General features: G+C 45.1%; 1 protein-coding gene across 11 annotated transcripts in view; it reads right to left on the bottom strand.

The window, feature by feature from the left end:
• Positions 1-27,231, bottom strand: part of CCM2 (CCM2 scaffold protein) — a 74,376-nt gene that overhangs the window by 5,549 nt on the left and 41,596 nt on the right. For 8 of the 11 annotated variants that reach the window (XM_003896018.3, XM_003896019.3, XM_017956729.2 and 5 more), the window contains 4 exons: positions 6,668-6,751; positions 6,023-6,206; positions 2,373-2,509; positions 959-1,094 (listed from right to left, as the gene is read on the bottom strand). In XM_003896018.3, coding sequence (XP_003896067.1) covers positions 959-1,094; positions 2,373-2,509; positions 6,023-6,206; positions 6,668-6,751 — 541 coding nt within the window. The remainder of the gene's footprint in view (positions 1-958; positions 1,095-2,372; positions 2,510-6,022; positions 6,207-6,667; positions 6,752-27,231) is intronic. The other 3 variants (XM_003896020.3, XM_009202993.4, XM_021935801.2) reach the window with 2 other exon arrangements.

Genomic DNA, 27,231 nt, shown 5'->3' with positions numbered 1-27,231 from the left:
TCACTGAGATGTGTGTTACTGGGGAAAGGGTAGAGGGCTGGGACTTACCTCCATAAAAAGAAGAAATTGCACTCAACAAGCCACACTGTTTCCAACAGCTTTTTTTTTTTTTTTCTTTTTTTTTTGGTATTTTTAGTAGAGACGGGGTTTCTCCATGTTGGTCAGGCTGGTCTCGAACTCCCAACCTCAGGTGATCCGCCCGCCTCAGCCTCCCAAAGTGCTGGGATTACAGGCGTGAGCCACCACACCCGGCCTCCAACAGCTTTTTATGAACCTGATTTATGTAAACCATTAATCCTCAATAAGTAATACATCTGAAAAACAGATGATGTTTTTAAAGATTTAACTCAAGTGAGCTTGCTGATGAAGTGTTTTCAATGGACTAACAGACTCCTGAAAATGCTGTGTGGGTCATGCAGGAGGAGGCAGCTCTGGGGTGCCTTCGATTCTTCCCCATCTGCCACTGCTCCACCACTACCAGCTGACCTCCCAGGGCAGCCTGAGCAGCTTCCCATGGGTCTGGCCATGGTCCTGGAAGGAGTTTCACATTAAGAGCAGCCATGGTCCGGGCATACCGAAAAGGAGGCTCCCCAGATCCACTCTCAGCCTCCCCAATTCCATCACAGGCCCTAATGCTAGCAGCCTTCTCCAGGCTCTTTGTTCTGAGTTAAATTAAGTGACTTTAGCCACAAGTGGTTCCAAAAAAGTGTTCGAAGACCCCAAATGTATTCCAGGAAGCCATCGTGCTGACCTGGTGCAACTCGCTCAAGGACAGGTGACATTTCTGCCTTGATGAAACCCTATGGGCTAATGTGAACAGCAAAGTCTGGGAACAAAAGGCCACCTTGTCACGGCAGTAACTGCACTATTCCAAGGGTAACTCATGGGGAGCTGGGGGCCACTGCAGTAGCCCCTCCTGTCTCTGCTCCCACCCGCTGCCCACTCTCACTCAACATACCGCTGTGCAGGGACAGGTGGTGGGTGGGGGTGGAGGCCCCATCAAATATCGCTCTGTCCAGAAAGTCGATGGTGGACTCCGTGTAAACAACCTGGAAGACCTGGCCTAGCAGACAGCAAAGCTCCTCGGCAGCAACCTGCAGTAGGGGACAGCAGCTGCTCAGTCAGTCTGGCTGGAGACTGTGCCTTCCCAAGCAGCTTCCAGGATACCTGGGGCAGCCCAGATGCTCAATCAACATGAATGAAGAGCGGATGCCAGAATGTGTCCCTCTACCTTTCACTGACCCAAAGGGGTGTCAAAAGGGAGACCTAGCCAACTGCCCCAGGACTCCATCTAGGACTGCCACATGGCCCAGGGTGGTTTTGCAAGTGTGAGAGGACTGTGCAGGGCACAAGTGTTAGCTGCCAGCCCTACGTCCTCTTTCCATTAACCTGACCTGTCAACACCCTCACAACCCTATCCCAGCCCAGGAAACAGGTGAGAGGAGATACCATCAGTATCACAGCCCACCTGGAGGCGTTTCTAACAGCTATAAAACAGTTTTATAACAGTGTGCTGTCTAAAGCAGAGGCTCTCAACTGGGGCAATTTTTGTACCCCTCCCAGGGGACATGTAGCAATATCTGGAGATACTTTCAGCTGTCACAAGGGGAGAAGCTGGGATGCTGCTCAACACCCCACAATGCACAGGGCAGCCTCCCACAGTGGAAAATTATTGGGCTAAAAATGACAGTAGCATCAACACTGAGAAATGCTCATTACAGGATATTTAAGGTGGGTGGTCACTAGTATCCATTTTACAGATATGGAAATTAAACAGAAAGGTGTTAAGTGACTGCCAAGGCCCCACAGCTATTGGCTGGCTGAGGGGGCCCCAAACCCTAGCCTACAAGGGCCCGGCCCTTGGCTCTTCCAGGTGGTGAGTAATCTATAAGCACAGTCCTGAACACCAGGCAGGTCTAGGATGCAGCTCCCAGGCAGGTGACTGCCGCTGCCCGCCCATCAGCGTGGGGGCACCTTGAAGAATGATAAGCAAAAAGCTCAGTAGCCAGGTGGTCTCAGAGAAGGTGCTGGGGCTTGGAGATAGAAGGGTTGGAAGGCACAGGGGTGGGAACCGTTAGGGAGCCTGGGCCTGGGGCAGGACCTGGGATGCAGCCATGGGTAGAGGAGCTGTGGGCAGGGCCAGGATGGGGGCAATGCCTGGGGCAGGGCTGAGCAGAGAGGTGGGGCTGGGCGGGGACTAGGGTGAGGCGGGGACAGGCAATGGCAGAGGAAGTAGCTGGGTCCAGGGCAGTACCCAGCACTGTGCTGGGTATGGCCAGGGTGGGGCCACAGGCGGAGCTGGCCATGAGCAGGGTTTGGGAGGAGCCAGGAACAGGACTCGGTTCTGAGTGAGTGGGGCGAGAAAGTCTCACCTTGCTCTCTGCAGCCAGGATGACCAGGCAGCATGCCTCCACGGGCCCAACTGCACTCTCCGACAGGGAGCCTGCACTGAGACCTCTGGAACTTTCTGCACACAGACTCTGGCTGGGGGAGATCCCTGGGTCCTGGGCTAAGAAGTCAATACCATCTCAGGTTAGTGCAGTGAAAGGGCAGGCATGGGGGCACTGGAGGCAACAGCTGAGGCCACTATGGAAACAGGCTGAGAGGACCTTTACCTGGCTCAGGCACCCACAGAACGACCCGGGTGAAGGGCCTGCACCAGACACACCTTGCTTCTCTAAAGAAGGGTGGGAACACACGACCACTGAGCACCAGGGCACCAGAGCTGCACGTCATCCTGTAGTTTCACATGCTTCAAGTTCATATACAACAGACCACATACACAACTCTGAGAACAGTCACCTCCAGGAGGTTTCCATGTGTTCTGAGGGAGTTCCCTTCTTACAGATGGGTAAACGGAGGCGGGGTAAGTGAAAGGCCAGGCCTGAGGGCATGTGAGCTGCACTGTCCACGTGGCAATCTAGATGGTCAGACCCCAGTGCCCTTGTTTCTAACATCCTACCCATCGCCTCCCTAGACAAATGAGGATCTCTTGAAATACATGGAGTAACTCAGTGGTTTTCCTGATAGCAGGAGGGAGGCCCATCCCCAGGAAGCAGGGCTCTTAACCATCAGTTCGGACCACCCCAGGAGGACTTCAGGACTGAAAACAAAACCTAGAAGTGCCACTAGTGCCAGGGTGTCGGAGGGCAGGCCAGCCTCAGGAGGGAGAGGAAGGCTGTCCCAGGCCAGGTACAAGGTAGGCGCATGCACAGAGACACGGGCTCCATAAGGGACTGTACCTCAAACCCCACAGTGAGACTCCTGGGGCTGCTCTGTCCCTGTGGTAGCCACTGGCCACAGGACTACTGAGTATGCAAAATGTGATGAGTCCACATTGAAACGTGTGAGTGCAAACTATACACAGGGTTTCAGAGGTAGACAAAGAAAGAATGCTATGTAGCTCAACAATTTTTATATTGATTATATACTGATGTGATAATGTTTTGGGTACAGAGGGCTAAATAAAATATATTATTGAAAATAATTGGCCAGGCGTGATGGCTCATGGCTGTAATCCCAGCACTTTGGGAGGCCAAGGCGGGTGGATCGCCTGAGGTCAGAAGTTCAAGACCAGCCTGGCCAACATGGTGAAACCCCGTCTCTACTAAAAATACAAAAAATTAGCTGGACGTGGTGGCGGGAGCCTGTAGTCCCAGTTACTCGGGAGGCTGAGGCAGGAGAATGGCGTGAACCCGGGAGGTGGAGCTTGCAGTGAGCCAAGATCGCACCACTGCACTCCAGCCTGGGTGACAGAGCAAAACTCCGTCTCAAAAAAAAAAAATTCACTTGTTTCCCTTTACTTTTTTTCTTTTTTTGGTATGAGTTTGGTAAGAAATCTCTACCTTTTAAACATTTTTTAAATGTTGGCTCCCTGGTGTGTACCTGTGGCAGTTCTCAAAGAAGCAGGGTGGGCAGCCTAAGGATGCAGGCAGCAAGTTGTATGCCTCTCCTGTATCATCCAGGAAGTGCTACCATGGATGCACGGGTGACCCTACCTCATCTGGCACCAACTCAAGTCACCGCCCTCCAAGCAGTTCCTGCCACATGGACCCTATTGCAGCTAACCTGGCCCCTAACTTCCCCGTTCCTGTGCTATCCCAAATACCAGGGTACTTTTGGTCCAAAGAGACACAGAGACTTGCTTGCACATAGCAGGCACTGAGTAAACGTTAGCTATTCACCTGCTGGTCTCTTATGTTGAGAACTCTGGATTCCTAATCCTAAACACAGCATGGCGGCCCAGTGCAGTGGCTCATGCCCGTAGTCCCAACACTTTGGGAGGCTAAGACGGGAGGATTACTTGAGGCCAGGAGTTCAAGACCAGCCTGGGCAACAGAGAGAGACCTCATCCTTAACAAAAAAAGTTAAAATATTTTAAAAATTACAAAATAAACACAGCATGCCTCATGTAACACAGGAGACACAAAACTGCTCCAGTGCATCTGCAAAAACAAGAAAGATGGCCCCCAGGACCCAGGGATTCACTCTCTTCCTTTAAACCAAAAGTTCTCTCAAAGACCAGAGGTCCTGTTTTTCATCTATTTTTTGGAAAGTTTCTCACTATGGCGCTCATTCTCTCTCCATTTAAAAAAATCTGTTATCCATTTCCTTTAGCAATGTGTTCTAATAATTAAAGCTGAGAAACTGTCATGCAGCAGAAGAAATAAAGGGGGGGGCCTATCTCCCCTCCCTACCAGCTAGAAATACCTGCAGGAAGCCAGTCAGAAACCAGTCTCCTCACTCCTTGTCCCTAAGGATGGCCCAGGCCTAAGGCCTCCTGCAGGGTCCAAAGGTAGAAAAACAGAAGGGTCACCATGGTGTTGGACAGTATGGCTAGAAGTAGCCACCAAGCCAGCCTTCTCAGCCAGACAGGGTGAGTAACGTACATGTGTATAGGTGTGGTGTGTGCCTGTGTTGGGGAGGATGTACGCAAGTCTAAGCTACTGCTACACAGAGAACAAAGCAGAGCAACAGTCACCTTCATAAACCCCACCAGTGTTCCCTGTGTAGTCTGTGACCACAGCAACCCCAAGCATCTAGACTCACAGGCTTTCTGTGGACGGATCTCAAGAGCGCACTCAAGCTGGCAGCTTCATGGCTCAAGGGGTCAATAATGAACATACTCGCCAGATTCTCAATGAACTACTGACCTTAAACGGAACAACAACTTCCCCTCTCTGCTACCTGAAACACAGTGTGTGGTCTAGGCAGACCCACTGTGACCTCTTCACACCCTGCCACTGGACCTCGGGAAATGAAAGGCTTTGGGATCAACCCAGTCACCAGCAGAGATCCAAGGAACCCAGGATACTGTCCCTACCGCAACGCCAGCTTTAAAACTCAGGACTGGGAAGGGCAAAATACAGGGAGGGTGAACCATGGTCTCTCCCCTCATCCTCAGTGGCATGAATGCCTGGGCTGGAAGCCACTGGAAATTAATAGGCAGCTTGGGATAGGGTCCAGTGAGGCATCACTGTACTCACCACAGCCAAAAATAACATTCTGCCCAATTCTATCCCATTATGAAAGCAGCAGGCAGCAAGGACACACAAAGAGTAATCTCTATGACCAAGAACTCCTGGGAGGTCTGGGTCTCATCTTCGCTGTCCCTGCTTTAAGGACACTGTGCAGAGCTCAAAATGTCAGTCAAGCTGAGGTGAGGTCCCTACCCACTGCGTTCTCTCTAGGATCCACCACACCTAGGCAGAAAGGCAACTCCAGTGTACCCAGTGGGAGTCAATAGTAGCCCCGCCGGGCAGAGGAACAGGATACCAGTCCTAAATATTGTATCCCAGTATTATTGAGTCCCCAAAGGCTCTTAGTGTGCCAGTGACTCCCAGTGTCTGGTAACTGATCTCAAGCCCTCTTCTGGCTGATCTCAGAGACAGGAAAGCCAACTATTGGTCATGACAAACAGCAGCACCCAACACAAAGCTGCAAAAACTGTCTCCAGAAGTTCATAAAATTCACACATGCACTCCTTAGGACAAGGACCCTCCTGACCCCTGACCTCCTGTACCTGTCTTCAGGACCACCAGGTGCGCGGCGTCATCCCGAACATAGGAGACGGCGGCGATGTCATGGATGGGCACCCTGAGGATGATATCCTCCCCGTCCCTCCAGGCCAGCTTGACGTTGTATGCAGACAGGCTGAGCACAGCATCGTGCTCCTGAGTCAAGTGTCCCGGAAGCTGGTGGGCTCTCTGGAAGGAACCACAGGGTGTCAGAAATGCAGACTCAGCTGTCAACCGGCATGGGGCTCTTCTCCTGAGAATATTGTGCTGGCCGATGTCATACATGTGACAAATGCTGAGTGAATAAGGTCAGTGTTATTCCCCTCAGAACAGTGCTTATTCCAGGGACACCAATGTGTTCAAACCATTTGGGAGATTCTTCTGGAACTGCCTTCAGATTCGGACTTACAGCACGTGGTTTGAAATATCTTGAAAATGTAAATTCTGGAAACAGCCCAAAATCACATGGAGCAAGTCTCGAGAATCAAGTTAATGTCCATACTAAGGAATAGTCTTTATGGCCAAGAGCCAAGTGTACCCATAATGTGATGAGACTGGCTCATTCCTCACAGCCACGAGGCCAAGTGTACAGGGACCAAGGGCTGGTGGGGGCTGAGGGCTAGTGCACAGGGTTAAGAGGATAGGGTTACCTTTGCATTGTCTATGAAATGCAGGATTTCAGTCCTACTGGAGGGATTCAGGTATCCTGGTATGGACGTTAACTGACCTAAATACTGAAAGAAAGTGAAGAAAAAAAATGCCATGAGAAATGGGAGCTGAGCCAACACCACCATCACTACCGCCGAGAGCACAAACCAAGTGCTTCATACTCAAGCCACCAGGCCCATGGGTCTCCAATCTGGCTCGCGTGGAGGGCCAACTCTAGGAAGAGAGTCCTGGGTTCTTACAGAAATCTCTACTGGCTGAGGACAGTGCTGCCCCATCTCCTACTATTCTACAGTGAAGGTCATCATCAAAGTCCTGCAATGGACATCCCAAACTACTAGTACCAAAACTACTAGTTTTGGTAGAATCCGTATTCTAAAACAGGGATGGCCAGTGTTTTCTAGTCACTGCTGGGGAAACTGAAAACAATGGCACCATGCACAACTTCACTAAAAAATAAACTTACTCAATTGCAAAGGTCAACGCAGCTGAGAAATGAGCATAAATAGAAAAATGAAGTGCTATGGTTTCAAAGTGTCCCCCAAAAAGCATGTGCTGGAAACTTAGTCCCCAAATGCAACAGTGGGGCCTTTAAGGGTGGGGCCTTTAAGAGGTGATTAGGCTGGGTGCGGTGGCTTAGGCCTGTAATCCCAGCACTTTGGGAGGCCAAGGCGGGTGGATCACCTGAGGTCGGGAGTTCGAGACCAGCCTGACCAACATGGTGAAACCCTGTCTCTACTAAAAATACAAAATTAGCTGGACGTGGTGGATCATACCTATAATCCTAGCTACTCGGGAGGCTGAGGGAGGAGAATTGCTTGAACCCGGGAGGCGGAGGTTGCAGTGAGCCGACATTGCACCATTACACTCCAGCCTGGGCAACAAGAGCAAAACTCTGTCTCAAAAAAAAAAAAAAAAAGATAAGAGCTGATTAGGCAACAAGAGCTCTGCCCTTGTGAGCAGATTAATGCTGTTATCCTGGGAGGGGGTCTGTTATCTCAGGAGCAGGTTCCTGATAAAAGGATGAATTTGACCCCCTTCCCTCTCCTGCCCTTCCACCTTTCGCCCTGGGATAACATAAGATGCAGATGCAGCCCCTCACCAGCTGTGCCCTTCAACGTTAAACCTCCTAGCCCTCAGAACTAAACGATTTTTTTTCTTTTTTTTTTTGAGACAGGGTCTCACTCTGTAACACAGGCTGGGGTGAGGAGGCGTGATCTTGGCTCACTGCAACCTCTGCCTCCCAGGCTCAAAGCAATTGTCCCACCTTAGCCTCCTGAGTAGCTGGGACTACAGGGGTGTGCCGCCACACCTGGCTAATTTTTGTAGAGATAGGGTTTTGCCACGTAGCCCAGGCTGGTCTTGAACTCTTAGACTTAAGCAATCTGCTCACCGCAGCCTCCCAAAGTGCTGGGATTACAGGTGTGAGGCACCATGCCCAGCCTAGAAATTTCTATTCATTATAAATTTCCCAGTCTGTGGTATTTGTTATAGCAGCACAAAACAGACTAAAACATTTAGTTAACAGGTTTTTTTGGTCACACATGGCTGTGAGGCACTTAGCTTAGCAAACCTCCATGACACAGGGCCTCAGGTGCAGAAGGCGGTGGGCAGCAGCACTGTACCTGCTGTGCTCCTGCCTGCATCTTACCAACCACCATAACATTTTTAATGTTTCTGTTTTTTAAAATGGGTTGCCGATTCTTCCCAAGAACAGGCTTCTTGCACTCAACATTTTTCAGTTGCTCATTACCTCACACAGTTAAGTTCTCTATTAAAAAAGAATGAAATGGGACTTTCCAATTTCTTGTCCAGCTTGTAAAGGGCTCAGAAGTCATCACTCCCATTCTCACAACAAGAAAGCTGGCAAACTTATAATCAATGACTGTTCTTAGATCCATCAGATAATTGAGGTCACATGAAAAAACAATAACCCCAAAGATGGAGAGACAGATATGCAATGCTAAGAATCACAGCTCATTACGCAGCAGAAACCTTAGAGCCAGCACCAGCGGAGAGGAAAGGGGAACTGATAAATGGCAGAGACTGCGCATGGACCAGTATGAGACAAAAACTCCAGGGGAACAGTCACTGGGGAGGTCCCCATACCAGTCTGAGTTTTACCACTAGGAGTCCCACCAGGCTGTCAGGGTGACTGGAGACACATCTCCTCATACTGTGGCAGGAGGAGGGAAAATACATCATTTAAAAGTATAACCAGGCCAGGTGTGGTGGCTCATGCCCATAATCCCAGGACTTCGGATGGCCAAGGCGGGAGGTTTGCTTGAGGTCAGGAGTTTGAGACCAGCCTGGGAAACATGGTGAGACCCTATCTCTACAACAACAACAAAATAGTTGGGCATGGCGGCGTGCCTGTGGTGCCAGCTACTCAGGAGGCTGAGGTGGGAGGATCATTTGAGCCCAGGAGGTCGAAGCTGCAGTGAGTCATGATGGTGCCACAGCACTCCAGTTTTCCAACCAACATATAAAGGGCTCAGAGGTCATCTCAAAAAAAAAAAGAAGAAAGAAAAAAAGAAAAGAAAAAGGAATGACCAGAGCATTCTGTTATCCTTAACAAAGGCCTTTCCTCAAGGAAAACTATTTTACCAGAGCCTAACCACCTAGGGGTAAGGAAACACCCAATTCCTGCCTCCTCTATCGTTTATGTCTCTCCTAACGGGGAGGAAAAAAACAAAACTAAGAAGCACATGTGAAGGCCACGGCCCAGGGACACAGGCTCACTAAAACACTGAGACCTAATTCCAGGACTACAGAACACTTCCTCTCCCCTGAAAGCCACATCAACAGGACCCCTGTGTAATAACAGGGATGCACACCTATAAGAACTGCAAGCCTCAGACTCTATTTAAGAAGGAACCTTGAAGAAAACCCAAAAACAATGGAACACAAAAACAAGGACACACAAGAGATTTTATCCCCAGCATCTACAAGGGCAGCAAACAGTAAACACAGCCCAACTCCCAGCCAGACAAACATACCTCACACTAAGGCCTACTAACCTGATGCCTAAGTTCCTCATATCAGAAACAGACTCAGACATGGTGGAGATTTGGGAACTACCAGATTGGGAATTTTTTTTTTTTTTTTTTGAGACGGAGTCTCGGCTTCTGTCAGCCCAGGCTGGAGTGCAGTGGCGGGATCTCTCGCTCACTGCAAGCCCGCCTCCTCGGGTTTACCATTCTCCCAGCCTCAGCTCCCAAGTAGCTGGGATCATGGGTGCCTCAGCCCACCTCAGCCTGCCAGCTTTTTATTTTTTAGTAGAGACAGGGTTCTCACCATGTTAGCCAGGATGGTCTCGATCTCCTGACTGCGGATCCAGCCGGCCCGGCCTCCCAGTGCTGGGATTACAGGTTTTGGTCACGCCAGATTGCTAATCTAAACAACTACGACATTATGGTAATGGTTCTAATGGAAAAAAGCATACCAAAGTGTGAACAGACAGCGCATGCTGGCAGGATAAAACCCGCATGTTGTCGCAGGAAATGCCAGAAAGCAAAGTCCTGTAACAGCAATGGGGACTGCCTTCGACAAGCTCAAGAGGCTGGACACAGCCAAGGAGAGACTCTCTGAGCTTACGAATACGTCAACAGAAACCTCCAAACGTGAAAATCAAAGGGAAAAAAGAATGAAAGAAAGAAAACAGAATATGCAAGAACTGTGGGACAGTTACAAAAGGTGTAACATATGTGCAATGAGGATATCAAGAAAAAGAAAAGAACACAATAACTATTTGGAGTAATGAGAGCTGAGAAGTTCCCCAACTAATGTCAGACACCCACCCACAGATCCAATGAGGTCAGAGAACATGAAACGGTAAAAAGCAGGGAATCTACACTGAGGCAAATCACATCAAATTGCAGAAATGAAAGACAAAAAGAAAATCAGAAAGGAAGACTATCTCTTCTGCAGAAATCTGGGGATTTTTTCCATAGGAAAAAAATACCCTACCTATAAAATGGCAAGAAAAAGAATCACACTGGACTTCTCTTCAGGAACCATCCAAGCAAGAAGAGAGAGGGAACTATTTGATTCTGTATCCAGTGAAATTACCCTTCAGAAGTGAAAGAGAAATGATTTTTCTCAGAAAAACAATAACTCAGGGATTTAACATTTCAAGAAAAGTTAAAAGAACTTCTTCAGAGAGAATGAAAATGATGTAGTCAGAAACTCTGATCTATGTAAAGGGGAAAAGCATCAGAGAAGAAATAAAGGTAGGTAAACTTAGTATTTTTTTTTTATTTTAATTGCTCTAACACATTAACAATTTGTTCAAAATAAAATTTGTGTATTGGGCGACTGTAGCCTAAGCATAAATGAAATAAATGACAGCAATGTTATAAGCAGCGGGACGAGTGAATTGGGAATACTTGGTTACAAGGTATTTGCACTACCTGTGAAGCAGCACAGCATTATTTGAAAGTGGATTTTGATTAGTTGTGAATGTATATTGTAAACCTTAAGGCAACCACTAAAATAAATACATATACACACACATACATTTTTGAGACAGGGTCTTGCTCTGTCACCCAGGCTGGAGTGCAGTGGCACGATCACAGCTCACTGCAGCCTCAACCTCCCAGGCTGAAGCGATCCTCCCACCAGTAGGTGAGACCACAGGCACATGCCACCAAGCCCAGCTAATTTTTGTATTTTTTGTAGAGGCAGACAGGGTTTTGCCATGTTGCCCAGTCTGGTCTCGAACTCCTGAGCTCAACTGATCCGCCCACCTCGGCCTTCAAAAGTGCTGGGAATACAGGCATGAGCCACCGCACCTAGCCTGTATTTTTCATTTTTTTTTTTTCTTTTTTTTTTTTTTTAAGAGACAGGGTTTCACCACATTGCCTAGGCTAGTCTCAAACTCCTAGGCTCAAGTGATCCTCCTGCCTTGGCATCCCGAAGTGCTGGGATTACAGGCATGAGCCAACACGCCTGGCGAAAAGTTTTAAATAAAATATTAGCAAATTGAATCCAATAATGTATTAATAATTATATACCACGATCAAGCGGGATTTATCCCAGGTGTGCAAGGCTGATTCATTGTTCAAATATCAATCATTGTGGCGGAGGCGGTGCTCATGCCTACAATCCCAGGATTTTGGGAGGCCAAGACAGGAGGATCACCTGAGGTCAGAAGTTCAAGACTAGCGTGGCCAACATGGTGAAACCCAGTCTCTACTAAAAATAAGAAAATTAGGCTGGTCATGGTAGCTCACACTATTAAAAATTGGGCAAATGACTTGACATTTCTCTAAAGATACACAGATGGCCAATAAGCCAAGCCTAAGAAAAGATTTTCAACATCAATAGTTATTAGGGAATTGCAAATCAAAACCATAATGAAATACCACTTCACACCCACTAGGATGGCTACTTTTTTTTTAATAGTGACAGGGGTGGGGTCTCACTATGTTGCCTAGGCTGGTCTTGAACTCCTGAGCTCAACTGATCCTCCTGCCTCGGCCTCCCAAAGTGCTAGGATTACAGGCATGAGCCACCACACTCGGCCTAGACAGCTATTTAAAAAATATATGGAGATATTGTTGGCAAAGATATGGAGATATTGAAACCCTGTGCATTACTGGTGGGAATGTAAAATGATACTCCTGTGAAAAGCAATATGGTGGTTCCTCAAAAAAATTAAACGTGGAATAAGCATATGATTCAGTAATTCCACTTCTGGGTATATACACAAAATAAAAGCAGTGGCTTGAAAAGACATTTGTACACCCATTTTCATAGCAGCAGCATGATTCACAATCAACTAAAGCAAGAAACAACTCAAATGTTCATTGACAGATAAGTGAATAAACAGAATGTGGTCTATACATACAACGAAATATTGTTCAGCCTTAAAAGCAACGGAAATGCTGACACATGCTACAACATGTGGTAAGTGAAATAAGCCAGTCACAAAAGGACAAATACTGTATGATTTCACTCATATAAGATACCTAGAGTAGTCAAATCATAGAGACAAAAAGTAAAGCAGTGGTTGCCAGGAGCTGTGGGAGGGGGATGGAGAGGCATTGTCTAATGGGAACATGGTTTCAGTAAGAGCTGATGGGAAGCTCTGGAGATGGATAGTGCTGATGGTTGCACAACAGTGTGAATTGATTTTATGCCATTGAACTCTACACTTGAAAATGATTAAGATAGTAAATCTTTTTTTTTTTTTTTTTTTGAGATGGAGTCTCGCTTTGTCGCCCAAGCTGGAGTACAGTGGTGCGATCTCAGTTCAATGCAACCTCCGCCTCCCGGGTTCAAGCAGTTATCTGCCTCAGCCTCCCAAATAGCTGGGATTACAGGCACCCGTCACCACACCCGGCTAATTTTTTTGTATTGTTAGTAGAGACGGGGTTTCACCATCTTGGCCAGGCTGGTCTTGAACTCCTGACCTCGTGATCCACCCGCCTTAGCCGCCCAAAGTGCTGGGATTATAGGCGTGAGCCACCCGGCCTGGCTGATAATAAATCTTATGTATATTTTACCACAATAAAAAATTTCATCTTATTAGCTTTATTCAATAATTTCATTTGCTATCCCTCCTAGTTTTGCATCATCCACAAATATTATTCTCTGTTCTCAAAAGGGTAATAAAAAATATTGACTACGATGGGGTCATATGTCAAGTGCTTTGCTGAAACAAAAGTACCCGGAATTAAGTTTACAGAATTGTACAGGAATTCTCCCTGGCCTCCCTGTGGCTGGGGTGACACGACATCACCATCACTATCTTGCTTTTCTTTGGTGTTATCCAAAATCTGGCCATGATGCTTCAAAAACTCAGGCTCACAGATCTCTAAAGAGGATTCACGATTCTACTTTTTTCCTACAGGGATAAATCTTTACTCATTTGAGATTTCTTTCACTGTGAAATACTTATATTAGTAAAACAACTTTTATCAGTAAAGAAAAAGTACAGCTCTAATCTTTGTTCTAATATCTGAATAGGACACAGTATGTATGCCTCCTGGACAGTTCTCACAATGGGCTCCCCATCTGCCTTGGGAAACCCTGTCTCCTGGGTGCCCCCTGGCCAACACCCAGTGCCCCTATGGTAATGCCATGCCCAGCCTACACCCACTGTCCCAGCAAGCCAAGAGCACAGCTACGAGAGAGAGGACCATGGTGAAGCAGTGAGAGAGCAAGGGGACATCTGACCAGCCAGCCATCAGCTCCATTAGTTCTGAGATTAGTGAAAGAAGACGGTATGGCCAGGCAGCCTCTCACACACCCTTGCCTGACTGCCAACCACACAGCTCCATGCTGGCAGGCTCACCCCCTCCTCAAGCACCTTGTCTAGAGGTTGGGGTAGGGGAATTGGCTCTAAACAGAAAGTTCTTCTAAAAATAACTTCTGACAAGATACAATGGAAGTGTTTTGTTTGTTTGTTTGTTTTTGTTTTTAATATTGATACCAAATCAGTCTCCCAATAACTTCTCTTTATTGGCCTTGATTGGTAAGGTTCCCACGGCAGGGTCTGGGCCCTGACAGGGAAGGAACAGGATTCTGAGATTTGGGATGGGGATAGCTGGGTAAATGCCTTTGAGAAACTTAAGTCCTCAAATTCTTCTTAAAACTATGCCTACAGAAGTGACCTATCCCCTTTTGTTGTACGACAGAAGCCCCCGACACACTCCTTGCTTGCATATAACACATAGGCCTCAAATGAAATGGGAATCTCAAGAGATAATGCTTGCTCTCCCCAGAATCTGCCCTGTCCACTTTTCATGGCTGGGACTCGCTACAGGATGTGCCTAACGAGTTCTGACAGAGCTGGGGAATGCACCTGGGAGAGGACCTCAAGGTGCTGGATCCAGGGGGACAGAATATTAAGCTGAATGGGAGATCTTCTCTACTAGGGCACATACTATAACACAGCATTTAACATCCTGAGGGGGGCGTCCAGAGGCCGTTCTCAGATACTGCTGGCAGGCTCTTCAAGTTCAGCATAAGTGATGGCTCATATTAAAGCAGAGATCGTGGGACTGCTGTGGCAAAGTGGATCCAGGTATCGAAAGGCTCGGGGAAGTGGACATACTACAATTGACCTACAAAATGACAGGAAAGCCCACCAGCGGCCCACGTCCCTCAGGAGAACATGATGGCATTCCATCAACCATGGCACTAATGAGTGTGCAGAAGGGCCACGGGCATCACTGAGAAGCTCTGTGCTGGCCAGCCTCTGAAGGGGAAGCTAACCATCAGGTGTGCTTGTACAGAACTGGGCTCCCCAGGAGCAAGGGGATAACAAGACCCCCCCTAGCAGAAGCCACGGAGCAGCACTGACTCGCATAGAGCAGGTGTGAGTGTCAGCCAGTAACAGGCAGCAAGGTCAAAATAGCAACCAGGGGAGCCTGGGCTCCATGCAGGGATCTATGGAGACGGCTCACAGAATGCTGGAGTTTCCATGGGCAGGACAGATGCGAAGCCAACAAGGGTGCTGCTTAATATATATACACAAGAAAAATCAAAACGGAATAAGCAGAAGGCTAAGGTGAGCTTCTGCAATGCAAAGTATCAATCCCTGACTCCATTTCTAGATCTGGAGCAGCTCTCAAACTCAGACACACTGACTGAAGGAAAGACCAAGCCTGCGTGGGAGTCAATCTGCAACACCAAGGCAAGTACATGCCACAGTGATTTCCCCAGCTCTCCCCAAAGGGACTTCATTCACCTGGGTAAAAGTACCATGGGAACTGAAAGTCTTCAGAGGTTTTTGAAATAGAGGGTCTGAGACGATGCTGATACTTAGGGACCCAAACTGTCAACAAGGTCCTCCACAGAGTAGGAACACATGGGAGTCAGATAATACATGAAGCCCAGCCAAGTACACCTCAAAGTGCATCCACTGGATAAAGACTCAACTGGTGGCCATCTGCCCACTTCCCTGAATATAAGAGACGTAATACAAGAGGAACGGACATACTTAGCACTTTGTAGAATCCTCCTATTGGTCCTCTGATCTAAAGAATAAGCGCTATTGAAGTAGAAAAGGCCATTTGGAAGCCCCTGAAATTTGTCCTGACCCCTGACCCCTGGCCATAGTAAATCAAAAACAGTATCATTTCCCAGTGGGAAAAGCAAATTAATGCTGCTCTTGAAAACGTAAATGATGCAGGGTAGGGGTCCCCATCTCATGCCCAGTCTGGCTCCTATAGAAATTATGGTGGGTAAACTGTGGTAGATGACTGTAGACTGCCACAAACTGAGCTAAATGGAATCTTTACTCAAGTGAATAAATAATCTTGGGTACATGGTTTGTAGCTATTGATGCGGTAAACACTCCCTCCTCAAAACTATCAGGAACTGCTGATGTTCATGTAGGATGGACAACAGTACACATTCACGTTCTTACTACAAGACTGTGCTAAGAGTGCCAGCTGCAGGAACAGGTGGCCCAAACCCAAACACTTCCCAGCGGAGCTGTTCTGAAGCCTCTCCCGTAAATTGCACCCACAGCCTCAGAAAGGGTTCCCAATACACAGCTGACAGAAAGAAAATCCCAAGCGTGGTTCACATACTTAGGTACAAGCAAATACACTACAACCCTTCACCGTGGCAGACCTGCTGGCAGGATACCAATTCTGCAGCCCTGATAAGGCATCATCCCCTCAAAGAGACCAACCAGTTGTCCTGTCTGCCGGCCAGCTGAATACTTCAGAACTCCTTTGACCCTGCAATAAGAAACAATTGTTCTGGCAAAAATTAGCACATGCTCCACATAAGGGTTTGCCTCTCCTGCCTGCAGCAGCTGCCAAACTACTCTCCAAGGGCTTGTGGGGCGTGTGGTTGCCGATGTGGGACAGCATGTACCATCACCTTGGATCAAGGGACTCAGTGCTAAAGGAGGTACAGCAGCAAGCACACGACCATGGAATTCAATGTCCCATAAAACACCCTCACACATGTAATCCCAGCACTGTGGGAGGCCGAGGCGTGTGGATCATGAGGTCAGGAGATCGAGACCATCCTGGCTGACAAGGTGAAACCCCGTCTCTACTAAAAATACAAAAAATTAGCCAGGTGTTGCCGGGCGCAGTGGCTCACGCCTGTAATCCCAGCACTTTCGGAGGCCAAGGCGGGTGGATCATGAGGTTAGGAGATCGAGACCATCCTGGCTAACACAGTGAAATCCCGTCTCTACTAAAAATACAAAAAATTAGCCAGGCGTGGCCGGGCGCAGTGGCTCACGCCTGTAATCCCAGCACTTTGGGGGGCCGAGATGGGCGGATCACGAGGTCAGGAGACAAGACCATCCTGGCTAACACAGTGAAACCCCATCTCTACTAAAAATACAAAAAATTCGCCAGGCATGGTGGCATGCGCCTGTGGTCCCAGCTACTCGGGAGGCTGAGGCAGGAGAATGGCGCAAACCCGGGAGGTGGAGCTTGCAGTGAGCTGAGATCGCGCCCCTGCACTCCAGCCTGGGCGACAGAGCAAGACTCCATCTCAAAAAACAAAAAAACAAAAAAAACAAAAAAAACAACAACAACAAAAAAACCCTAAGCACCTGGAGCTGTCATCCTGATAAAGCTGTGGTCAGCTGGGAGATTGGGAGATGACACCCTGAAAGGATGCCCCCTCTCCTTTAGGATGCAGTTACATCTAAACCAATAGTTGCTACATGGTGTCATGTCCCCAATGGGTTGAATGAGGCCTTGGGTCCCACTGAAGTAGTCAGGGCTGTAGTTCATCTGGAGAAGTTTCCAGAAATTATGACCAAATGCCTCTGGAGAAGCTGAGTCTGGATGAACTTAACTTGAGAAATACATGGATGAGGGAGTGCGGGGTGGAATGTAGTACAGGCAGTGGTGTCCCACCCAGGACTCCCCGCTGCTCTGAGTGTGGATGGGTAACACCCTGAGCTACTTCTGTCTTCACCAAGCTGTGGCATTCTAGGCTTTAGATCATGAATCAGGTTGAAATTAACCCGAGTCTATGATTTTCAGGCATCTTTCCCCTCTGCCCTACCCTATCCCCTTCACTCTTTCTCTTGAGCATGCCCTTAACAGATCAGTGGAACATGATCCCCAGTTTCAGGCTCTGCTGCACGAGAAGCAATTGAAGACAATGATGAACAAAGACAAATGACAAACTAGGGAAAAACATTTAAAACTAACTTTACAGCAGAGAACTAACTTACCTGACATACTGAGAGCTACTGCAAAGATATAAGAAAAGAAGCAACAACCCACTAGAAAAAATGGGCAATGGATCTAGAAATGTAGTCTGAAAGAGACCTGACTTTTGACCATTTGAAAGACACTCAACCTCACTTGTAAGTACAAACTATAATAAGAAAACATTTTAAGAATATCAGACCGGCAAAGATCAAAAAGTTTGAATAAACACTATGTTCCTCAGAGGGTGGAGAAACAGGTACAGTTGTTCCTCAGTATCTGCTGGGGATTGGTTCCAGGAGCCTCTTGGGATACCAAAATCTGCAGATGTTCAAGTTCTTCAAGCAATATGGCAGTATTATTCACACATAACCTACACTCCTCCTGTATAACAGTCATGCATCACTCGACAACAGGGATACATTCTGAGAACTCTGTCATTCGGCAATTTCATCATTGAGTGAACATCACAGAGTGTAATTACACAAACCCAGATGGTACATATAGCCTCCTACACACCTAGGCTATAAGGTATTGCTCCTGTTGTTCCAAGGCTACAACCTCTACAGCATGTTACTGTATCAATACTGCAGGTAACTGTAACACAATGGTGAGTATTTGTGACTCTAAATACATTCAAACACAGAAAAGGTAATGCGTTGTGCTACAATGTTAAGACAGCTATGTCACTAGGCAATGGAAATTTTTTTAGCTCCCTTATAATCTCATGGGACCATTGCCATACATGTGGTCTGTCGTTAACCAATATGTTGTTATATGGCCAAGACTGTACTTCAAATTATCTCTAGATTACTTACACCTAATACAATGTAAATGTTATGTAAATAGTTGCTACACTGTATTTTTAAAATTTGTATTTTTTTAATTGTTGTAGTGGTTTTTTTTATTGTTTTTTTTGAGTATTTTCAACCCACAGTTGCTTGACTCCTCGGGTGAAGAACCTGCAGAGGTAGGGGGCCGCCTGCACACTCACAGAGTCCTCACGTATGCACTGACTTCAATCCTTTATGAAGAACAATTTGGAAATGTCTGTCAAATTAAAAAGTAACCTAGCCTTAGATCTAGAAACTCTACTTTTGTAATTTATCCTAAAGGTAGAGTAAAACAAGTATAACAGTTGAAAATAAATTAAATATGTATTAATAAATCACTGGTTAAATAGAATATGACACAGCTATCTAAGGGAATATCATGCAACTATTAAAATGGACAAGGCAGTTTTATGTGTGCTAATGTGAACACTCTGTGATAAATCAAAATATACTGTTCAGTGTAAAAAGAAAGGTGCAAACAGTGTACACCATGTAATCATTTGGGAAACAAATGCATGTGTATGCTCATATATGGAGAGACTGTAAAGACACGAGAATCTGGTTCAGCAATTCCTCCCATGGAGGACGCACAGGATTTCTTTAGACCAAGAATCTCTTTGTTATCATCTGAATTTTGAACCATGTACATAAATTACATATTCAATTAGATAAAAATAAATAATACGCTGGGCATGGTGGCTCACACTTGTAATCTATTACTTTGAGAAACCAAGGCAGGAGGATCGCTTGAGCACAGGAGTTCAAGACCAGCCTGGGCAACATGGCAAGACCCCATCACTACAAAAAAAAATACAAAAATTAGCCAGGTGTGATGGAGCAACATGTGGTCCCAGCTACTCAGGAAGCTGAGGTGAGAGGATCACCTGAGCCTAGAGAAGTTGAGGCTGCAGTGAGTCATGACTGTGCCACTGCATTCCAGCCTGGGTGACAGAGTGAGACCCTGTCTCAAAAAATAACAACAACAACAAATCTGATAAGAGCTTCTTGGGTTTGGTATCACAAATGTGATTAATTACCCTGTCCCATTATTAAAACCATACAGCAAGCCTGCTATGAGTCCATTCATAGTCACTAGGTGAACCCACATGAGCCTTGCACTGCATGAAACCCTACTGGGGCAAATGTCAGCTTGTGATAGAAACTACAGAAACAATGTTTTTTTTTTTTTTTTTTTTGAGAGAGTCTTGCTCAGTTGCCCAGGCTGGAGTGCAGTGACACGATCTCGGCTCACTGCAAGCTCTGCCTCCCGGGTTCACGCCATTCTCCTGCCTCAGCCTCCCAAGTAGCTGACTACATGGTGCCCCACCACCTCCGGCCATCTTTTGTGACACTTTTAGTAGAGACGGGTTTCAGAAAGTTAGCCAGGATGGTCTCAATCTCCTGACCTCGGATCCACCCTCCTCGGCCTCCCAAAGTGCTGCTGGGATTACAGGCACATTTCACCGCGCCTCGCCCTTTTTGAGACGGAGTCTCACTGTGTCTCCCAGGCTGGAGTGTAGTGGCATGCTGACCTCGCTCACTGCAAGCTCCTCACTGGTTCACTTATTCTCCGCCTCTCACTTCCCAAGTAGCTGGGATCAGCATGCCACATCACCAAGCAGTTTTTGTATTTTTAGTAGAGACGGGTTTCACCCATAGCTGTGATAGTCTCATCTCCTGACCTTGATCCACCTCGCCTCGGCCTCCCAAAGTGCTGGGATTACAGGCATGAGCCACCGCGCCGGGCCCTTTTTTTTTTTTTTTAAGACACAGTCTTGCTCTGTCACCAGGCTAGAGTACAGTGGCACAATCTCAGCTCACTGCAACCTTTCTCGGCCTCTGGGTTCAAGCGATTCTCCTGCCTCAGCCTCCCGAATACTTGGGACTACAGGCACACCACCACATCCAGCTAATCTTTGTATTTTTAGTAGAGACGGGGTTTCACCATGTTGGCCAGGATAGTCTTGATCTCTTGACCTGGTGATCTGCCCGCCTCGGCCTCCCAAAGTAATGTTCCTACTTTATGAAGGTTTTGTGAAGATTAAATGAGAAAAATGTATTTAAAATGTTAAACAGTATTGCTGCACACAGTAAGCATTCCAAAACAGAAGCTACTATCAAATTCCTTTCAACTTGTTCATTAATGTTCATTCTAAATACAAAATACTTCCCATAAACACTACACTGGAGTATGTGGGATTAAATGTCTCCTATCACTGGTGGATTTTGTTGTTGTCATTGTTTTTATTTTATGAAATGTATACAGTTTAAAAAGGCAAATAAAGTTCAAAAAAATTGTAAAACAAAAAAACAACAATCTCCTTTACTAACCGGGACAACCCCATCCACAAACCACTTCCAAGAGGCGGCGACACAGGAGTCTTCTGATTCTTCTAGCATCTAGAGCCATTTTTCTAAATAATGGGCTTATGTTGCGATTGCTTATCAATTTAAGACATTATTTATTGACTTCCAATTATATCACCATTCCCACTTTCCCTCTCTTTTCTTACAACTTAATTTTTCTTAATCAATACTTAGTTCTTACATCATTTTATTATCCACATTCTCTCACTGACATGCCAAGTAGTAGTCAAATTACAATTTCTTTATAATTAAACTTTTATTTTAAGGTAACTGTAAATACACCTCTTATTATAAGAAATGATACAGGGAGATCTATCGCTCCCTTTACCCTACTGTCCCCAGCAGTGACATCTTGCAGAACTATATAGCACATCACACCAGGACACTGACGTAAACACAGCCAGAGCACCCATCACTGTGAGGACCCCTCCTGTTGCCCTTTATAGGCTCACCTACTTCTCTCCAACCCTAGCAAACCCTAATCTGTTCTCCACCTCAGCAACTGTGTCATTTCAAGGATGTTACAGAAAGGAACATACGGTGTGAAACCTTTCAGAATGGCTTTTTTTACTTAGCATAATTCTCTGGAGGCCCATCCAGGTTGCTGTGTATTTTGTTCCTTTGTGGTTGCTTTAAGACAGGGTCTCACTGTCATCCAGACTGGAGCACAGTGGCGTGATCACGGCTCACTGCAGCCTCCACTTCCTGGGCTCAAGCAATCCTCCAGCCTCAGTCTCCCCAGTAGGTGGGACTACAGGCAGATGCCACCATGCCCAGCCCTTCGTATTACTGAATAGTCTTTCAAGGCATGGATGGACCTCATTTTGTTTAACCATTTATCCCCCAAAGGACATAGAGTTGTTTCTAGTTTTGGGCTAATATGAATACAACTGTTTTGAATATTAATATGCAGGTTTTCATGTGAACATAAATTTTCATTTCCCTGGGATAAATGCCTAGGAGTGCAATTGCCAAGTTATTGGTAGTTGCATGTGGAGATTTAAAGAAACTGCCAGACTGCTTCCTAGAGTGGGGGTACCATTTTACATCCCTACCAGCAATCAATGAGGGGTCCAGTTCTTCCACATCTTCTCCAGCATCTTGTTTTCTACTTTAAATTTAAGACATTCTGTTAGGTGTGTATTGGCTGCTCATTATGGTTTTAATGTGCATTTTCCTGATGGCTAATGATTTGAGCATATTTTCATATGCTTATTGCCATCTGTATATCCTCTTCAGTGAAGTATCTCCTCCTGTCTTTTGCTTATGTCTTAATTGGATTCTTTGTTTTACTGTTGAAGTTTTGAGAGTTCTTTATATACTGTAGATACCAACCCTTTGTCAGATATGTGGTTTAAAAATATGTCCTCTCAGTCTGTAGCGTATCTTTTGTCTTTTATAGAGCAAAAGTTTTAAATTTTGATGAAGTCCAGTTTATGTTTTTTCTTTTATGAATTATGCTTTAGGTATCAAGTCTCAGAACTCTTTGTGTAGCCCTGCATCCTGAAGATTTTCTATGCTTTTTACTAGAAGTTGTATTTTATATTTAAGCCTATGATCCATTTTGAGTTAATTTTTGTGTTTAAGTTGTGAAATTTAGGGCAAGATTCAGTTTTTGCCTACAAATGTCCAACTGCTCCAGCACCATTTGTTAAAAGGCTATCCTATCCTTTCTCCACTGAATTGCTTGTGAACCTCTGTCAAGAATCAGCTGGGCATATATGTGTGGATCTGTTTTTCATGACTTTGCTCCCCTGATCTCTGTGTCAGTCCCTCTGCAGGTACCACACTGTCTTGATTGTGATAGCAGTATGATCTACCTTGAAATCAGGCAGGCTGACTCCTCCCATTTTCTTCTTTTTCAAAATTATTTTTAGCTATTCTACTTATTTTGCCTCTCCATTTAAAGAATAGCTTGAAATTTAAGATCGTGCCACTGCACTTTAAGAATAGTCTTGTTTATATCTACAAAAAGTTCTTGCTGAAATTTTGGTAGGAACTGTAAAATTCACTTTTAATAGTTACAAGCTATTCAAATTATTTCACATTGGATGGCTCGTAGTAGTAGTTTGTGCTTTTCAAGGAGTTGATCCATTTATATCAACTTAGGGATAACTAACATACTAACTAGGTTGAAACTTCAATCCATGAATACAGTATGTCTCTCCATTTATTCAGACCTTTGATTTCTTTAATCAGTGTTGTATAGTTTTCAGCATACGAATCTTATTCATGTTTTGTAAGATTTATATCCGTGTTTCATTTTTTAAGTGATTGTAAATGGTATTGATTTAATTTTGATATCCACATATTTATTGTTCGTACACGTATCTTGTTTGTCTGAGTTTTTTTTGTTTTTTTTTTTGTTTTTTTTGAGTGGAGTCTCACTCTGTCGCCCAGGCTGGAGTGCAGTGGCACGATCTCGGCTCACTGCAAGCTCCGCCTCCTGGGTTCACACCATTCTCCTGCCTCAGCTTCCCAAGTAGCTGGGACTATAGGCACCCACCACCAAGCCTGGCTAATTTTTTGTATTTTTAGTAGAGACGAGGTTTCACTGTGTTAGCCAGGATGGTCTCGACCTCCTGACCTTGTGATCCACCCGCCTCAGCCTGCCAAAGTGCTGGGATTACAGGCGTGAGCCACTGTGCCCGGCGCCGTTTGTCTGAGTTTTAATCAAGAATGGGTGCTGAATTTTGTCAAATAAACTTTCTGCCATTGATTGATATAATCACGTGATTTTTCTTCTTTAGCTTGTTAATATGATGGATTACATTTTCTTTTTTTTTTTAAGCTGTGATTTTTCTTTTGTTTCTGCAAATATATGGTATTATTAAGCAATTCATCTAACTTCTCATTTATGGAAATCAATACAAAAGTTTCAAGGTGATTCAAGTTCCCATGCACATTAGGAGGGCCTGAATGGAAACCAGGTACTGATTTTTCAACTGAACCTGCACAAACTACTCTAAAGAAATTGCTCTATCAGCTATCACTTCTAGTTGCACCTAGCAGCTAGAACAATAGTACAGCAAGTGTTCAACAAACATTTGTTGAATAAGTTAATGTCAGATAGAAAGAAAAGACTAGACATATGTAAAGGTATCTGATAAGATACAAATATTGATACAGCAAGAACATAAAGACAGGCCACAAATAATTTCACCAATTTCAAATTATACTTTTAGAACAGCACTATCCAAACTAGTTTTGTAAAACCAAGAGGTTTTTCTAGTTATCTTAGGGATCGGTCAGAGTTTAGTTATGAAATCTTCAAAACAAAATTTGAATAACTTTTGAATTAAAAATCAAATTATATAGGGTATACTTAAGAGATCTAAGGAAGGAAGGAAGGAAGGAAGGAAGGAAGGAAAATAAGAATCACTATAACAATCACAAAGTATTATGATTCTAAGAAAATTTGGAAATAATTACATTTTCCATAGTAATTTGCCATTATGAGGCCACTAATGTCTCTTCCCTACCCTCTAGAAAATGATAATTCTCTCCATAAACTAGTAGAAAATGTTTGGAGGTTCTGTGATGTAGTCTAATTCTACTGAACATAAAAAGACAGCCCAGTCAAATTGGGCTAAATCTTGAGGACCGTAAGTATAGTTTATGCTGTAGGGAAGTCAAAAGTCAAGATGGGGAACTTACACAATTGGGTTTTCCCTCCTTTGAATCTCATCCTGGAGATGCCTCAAAAGCAAGTGGGCTATTGATGGAACTCAGAATGTAATATAAAAACTATAGCTGGGCCGGGCATGGTAGCTTACGCCTGTAATCCCAGCACCTTGGGAAGTCGAGGCGGGAGGATCACAAGGTCAAGAGATCGAGACCACCCTGACCAACACGGTGAAACCCCGTCTCTACTAAAAATATAAAAAAATTAGCTGGGTGTGGTGGGCCTCTGCAGTCCCAGCCAGTCAGGAGGCTGAAGCAGGAGAATGGCATGAACACGGGAGGTAGAGCTTGCAGTCAGCAGGGCCTGCGCCACTGCACTCCAGCCTGGGCGACAGAGCGAGACTCCGTCCCAAAACAAAACAAAACAAAACAAAAAACTATAGCTGATACTCTGGAGGGAATGGAAAAAATAAAGAGAGATCTGTGGAATACAGACCTAAGCACTGGAAACGCATATCACAAACTAAACAACTAATTAAACAAGAATTTACAATAATCCTAATAAATATTCTCAAGGGCATGTAGGAGGGCACTGGAAACAAATAGGGACCAGGAGTTATAAAAAAGGACCAATCAGATATAGTAGAAACAAACAATTTAATTCAGGGTTGAATGAATACAGTTGATGAATGAATTCATAAGATGGAGAGTGGTTTGAAACATTCCCAGAAAGCATTGGGAAGAGTAAAGAACAGGAAAAATGAGAGAAGGGCATGAAAAATAAAATAAATAAAATATCAACATGTGATTAATGGGAGCCCTAGAAGGAAAGAAAAAAATAAAGTTAAATATTTGAAGAACTGTTAATTAAAATTTCTCCACAATTTTTTTTTTTGGGGGGATGGAGTCTTGCCCCATCACCCAGGCTAGAGTGCACTGGTGCAATCCCAGCTCACTGCAACCTCTGCCTCCTTGGGTTCAAGTGATTCTCCTGCCGATGGATTACATTTTCAAGTATCAAACCAGCCTTGCATCCTTAGAATAAACTCCACTTGTTCATGGTGTATAATTCTTTTTTGTTGTTTATTCTCACAGCCACAGTAGGTATAATTCTTTTTCTATATTGCTGAGTATGTTACCTAATATTTTCCTAAGGAATTTTATGTTTGTATTGGTGTCTGTTATTTCTTTTAATTTTGCACTGTTTTTTGTTTGGTTTTGATATCAGGGCAATACTGCCCTTACAAAACGAATCAGAAAATATTCCCAGCCAAGTGCACTGGTTCAGGCCTATATTCCCAGGACTTTGGGAGGCTGAGGTGGGAGGACTGCTTGAGTCTAGGAGTTCAAGACAGCCTGGTCAACACAGTGAGACTTCATCTCTACAAATTGGAAGGGCTGCTTGAGCTTGGAAGGTCGAGGCTGCAGTGAGCCAAGACGATGCCACTGCACTCTAACCTGGGCAAGAGAGAAAGACCCTATCCCAAGAAAAAAAAAAAAAGAAGAAGAGAAAAGAGAAGAGGGGAGGGGGAGAGGGGAGAGGGAGAAGAAAAGAGTTCCCTCCCTTTCTGTTTTTCTGAAAGAGTATGTAGAATTGACGTTAATTCTTTAAATGTTTGATAGAATTCTCCAGTGAAACCATTTGGGTCTGAAGATTTTTTTAAATGGGAGTTTTCAAATTAGATACTGAATTTCTTTAATAATTATAGGGGTATTCAAATGATCTATTTCATATTGGATGCCTGTGGGAGGAGTTTGTGCTTTTCAAGGAATTGGTCTATTTTTTGGCCCACTGTTTGTGTGTGGAGTTGCTTGTGTTCTCTCATTATCCTTTTGATTCTCAGGGTCTCTCAGAACTTGAAGAATGTTGTGCCACTGGTCCTCACTATGCGTAACAAGAAATCTGCTGTCTTTCCATTTTCCCCTATGAGTAAAGTGTTTCTTTCTTGCCACTTTCAAGATTTTTTGTTGTTGTCTTTACTTTTCAGAAATTCTACTATGATGGACTTCAGTAGTGGATTTCTTCATCTTGTTTGGCATTTGCTCAGCTTTCTGAATCTTTTAAGTTTGTCCTTTGCCAAACGTTTCAACCTGTAAGATCTTTGAAAAGCTTTTCAGCCCTTCCCTCTTTCTCCTCTCTTTTCAGGACTTCAACAATACAAATGTTAGAAAATTTAACCTAGACCCTCAGAAGGGAAGGGAACGGCACCTTTTTTTTTTTTTTTTTTTTTTTTTTTTTTTTTTTGAGATAGAGTCTCGTTCTGTTACCCAGGCTGGAGTTCAGTGGTGAGATCTCGGCTCACTGCAACCTCCACCTTCCAGAGTCAAGCAATAGTCCTGTCTCAGCCTCCTGAGATTATAGGCATGTGCCACCACAACCAGCTAATTTTTGTATTTTTAGGAGAGATGGGGTTTCACCACGTTGGTCAGGCTGGTCTTGAACTCCTGACCTCGTGATCTGTCCGCTTCGGCCTCCCAAAGTGCTGGGATTACAGGCATGGGCCACAGTTCTCGGCAACACCACCTTTTTACCACCAAGTAGGGGTCAAAGGTCGGATTCCCTACTTGCCATCCTGCGTG

Source organism: Papio anubis, chromosome 4 (genome assembly GCF_008728515.1).
Source record: "Papio anubis isolate 15944 chromosome 4, Panubis1.0, whole genome shotgun sequence".
NCBI lineage: Eukaryota > Metazoa > Chordata > Mammalia > Primates > Cercopithecidae > Papio > Papio anubis.
The sequence above is the reverse complement of the archived record's forward strand: the minus strand, read 5'-3'. Positions and strand labels throughout refer to the sequence as shown.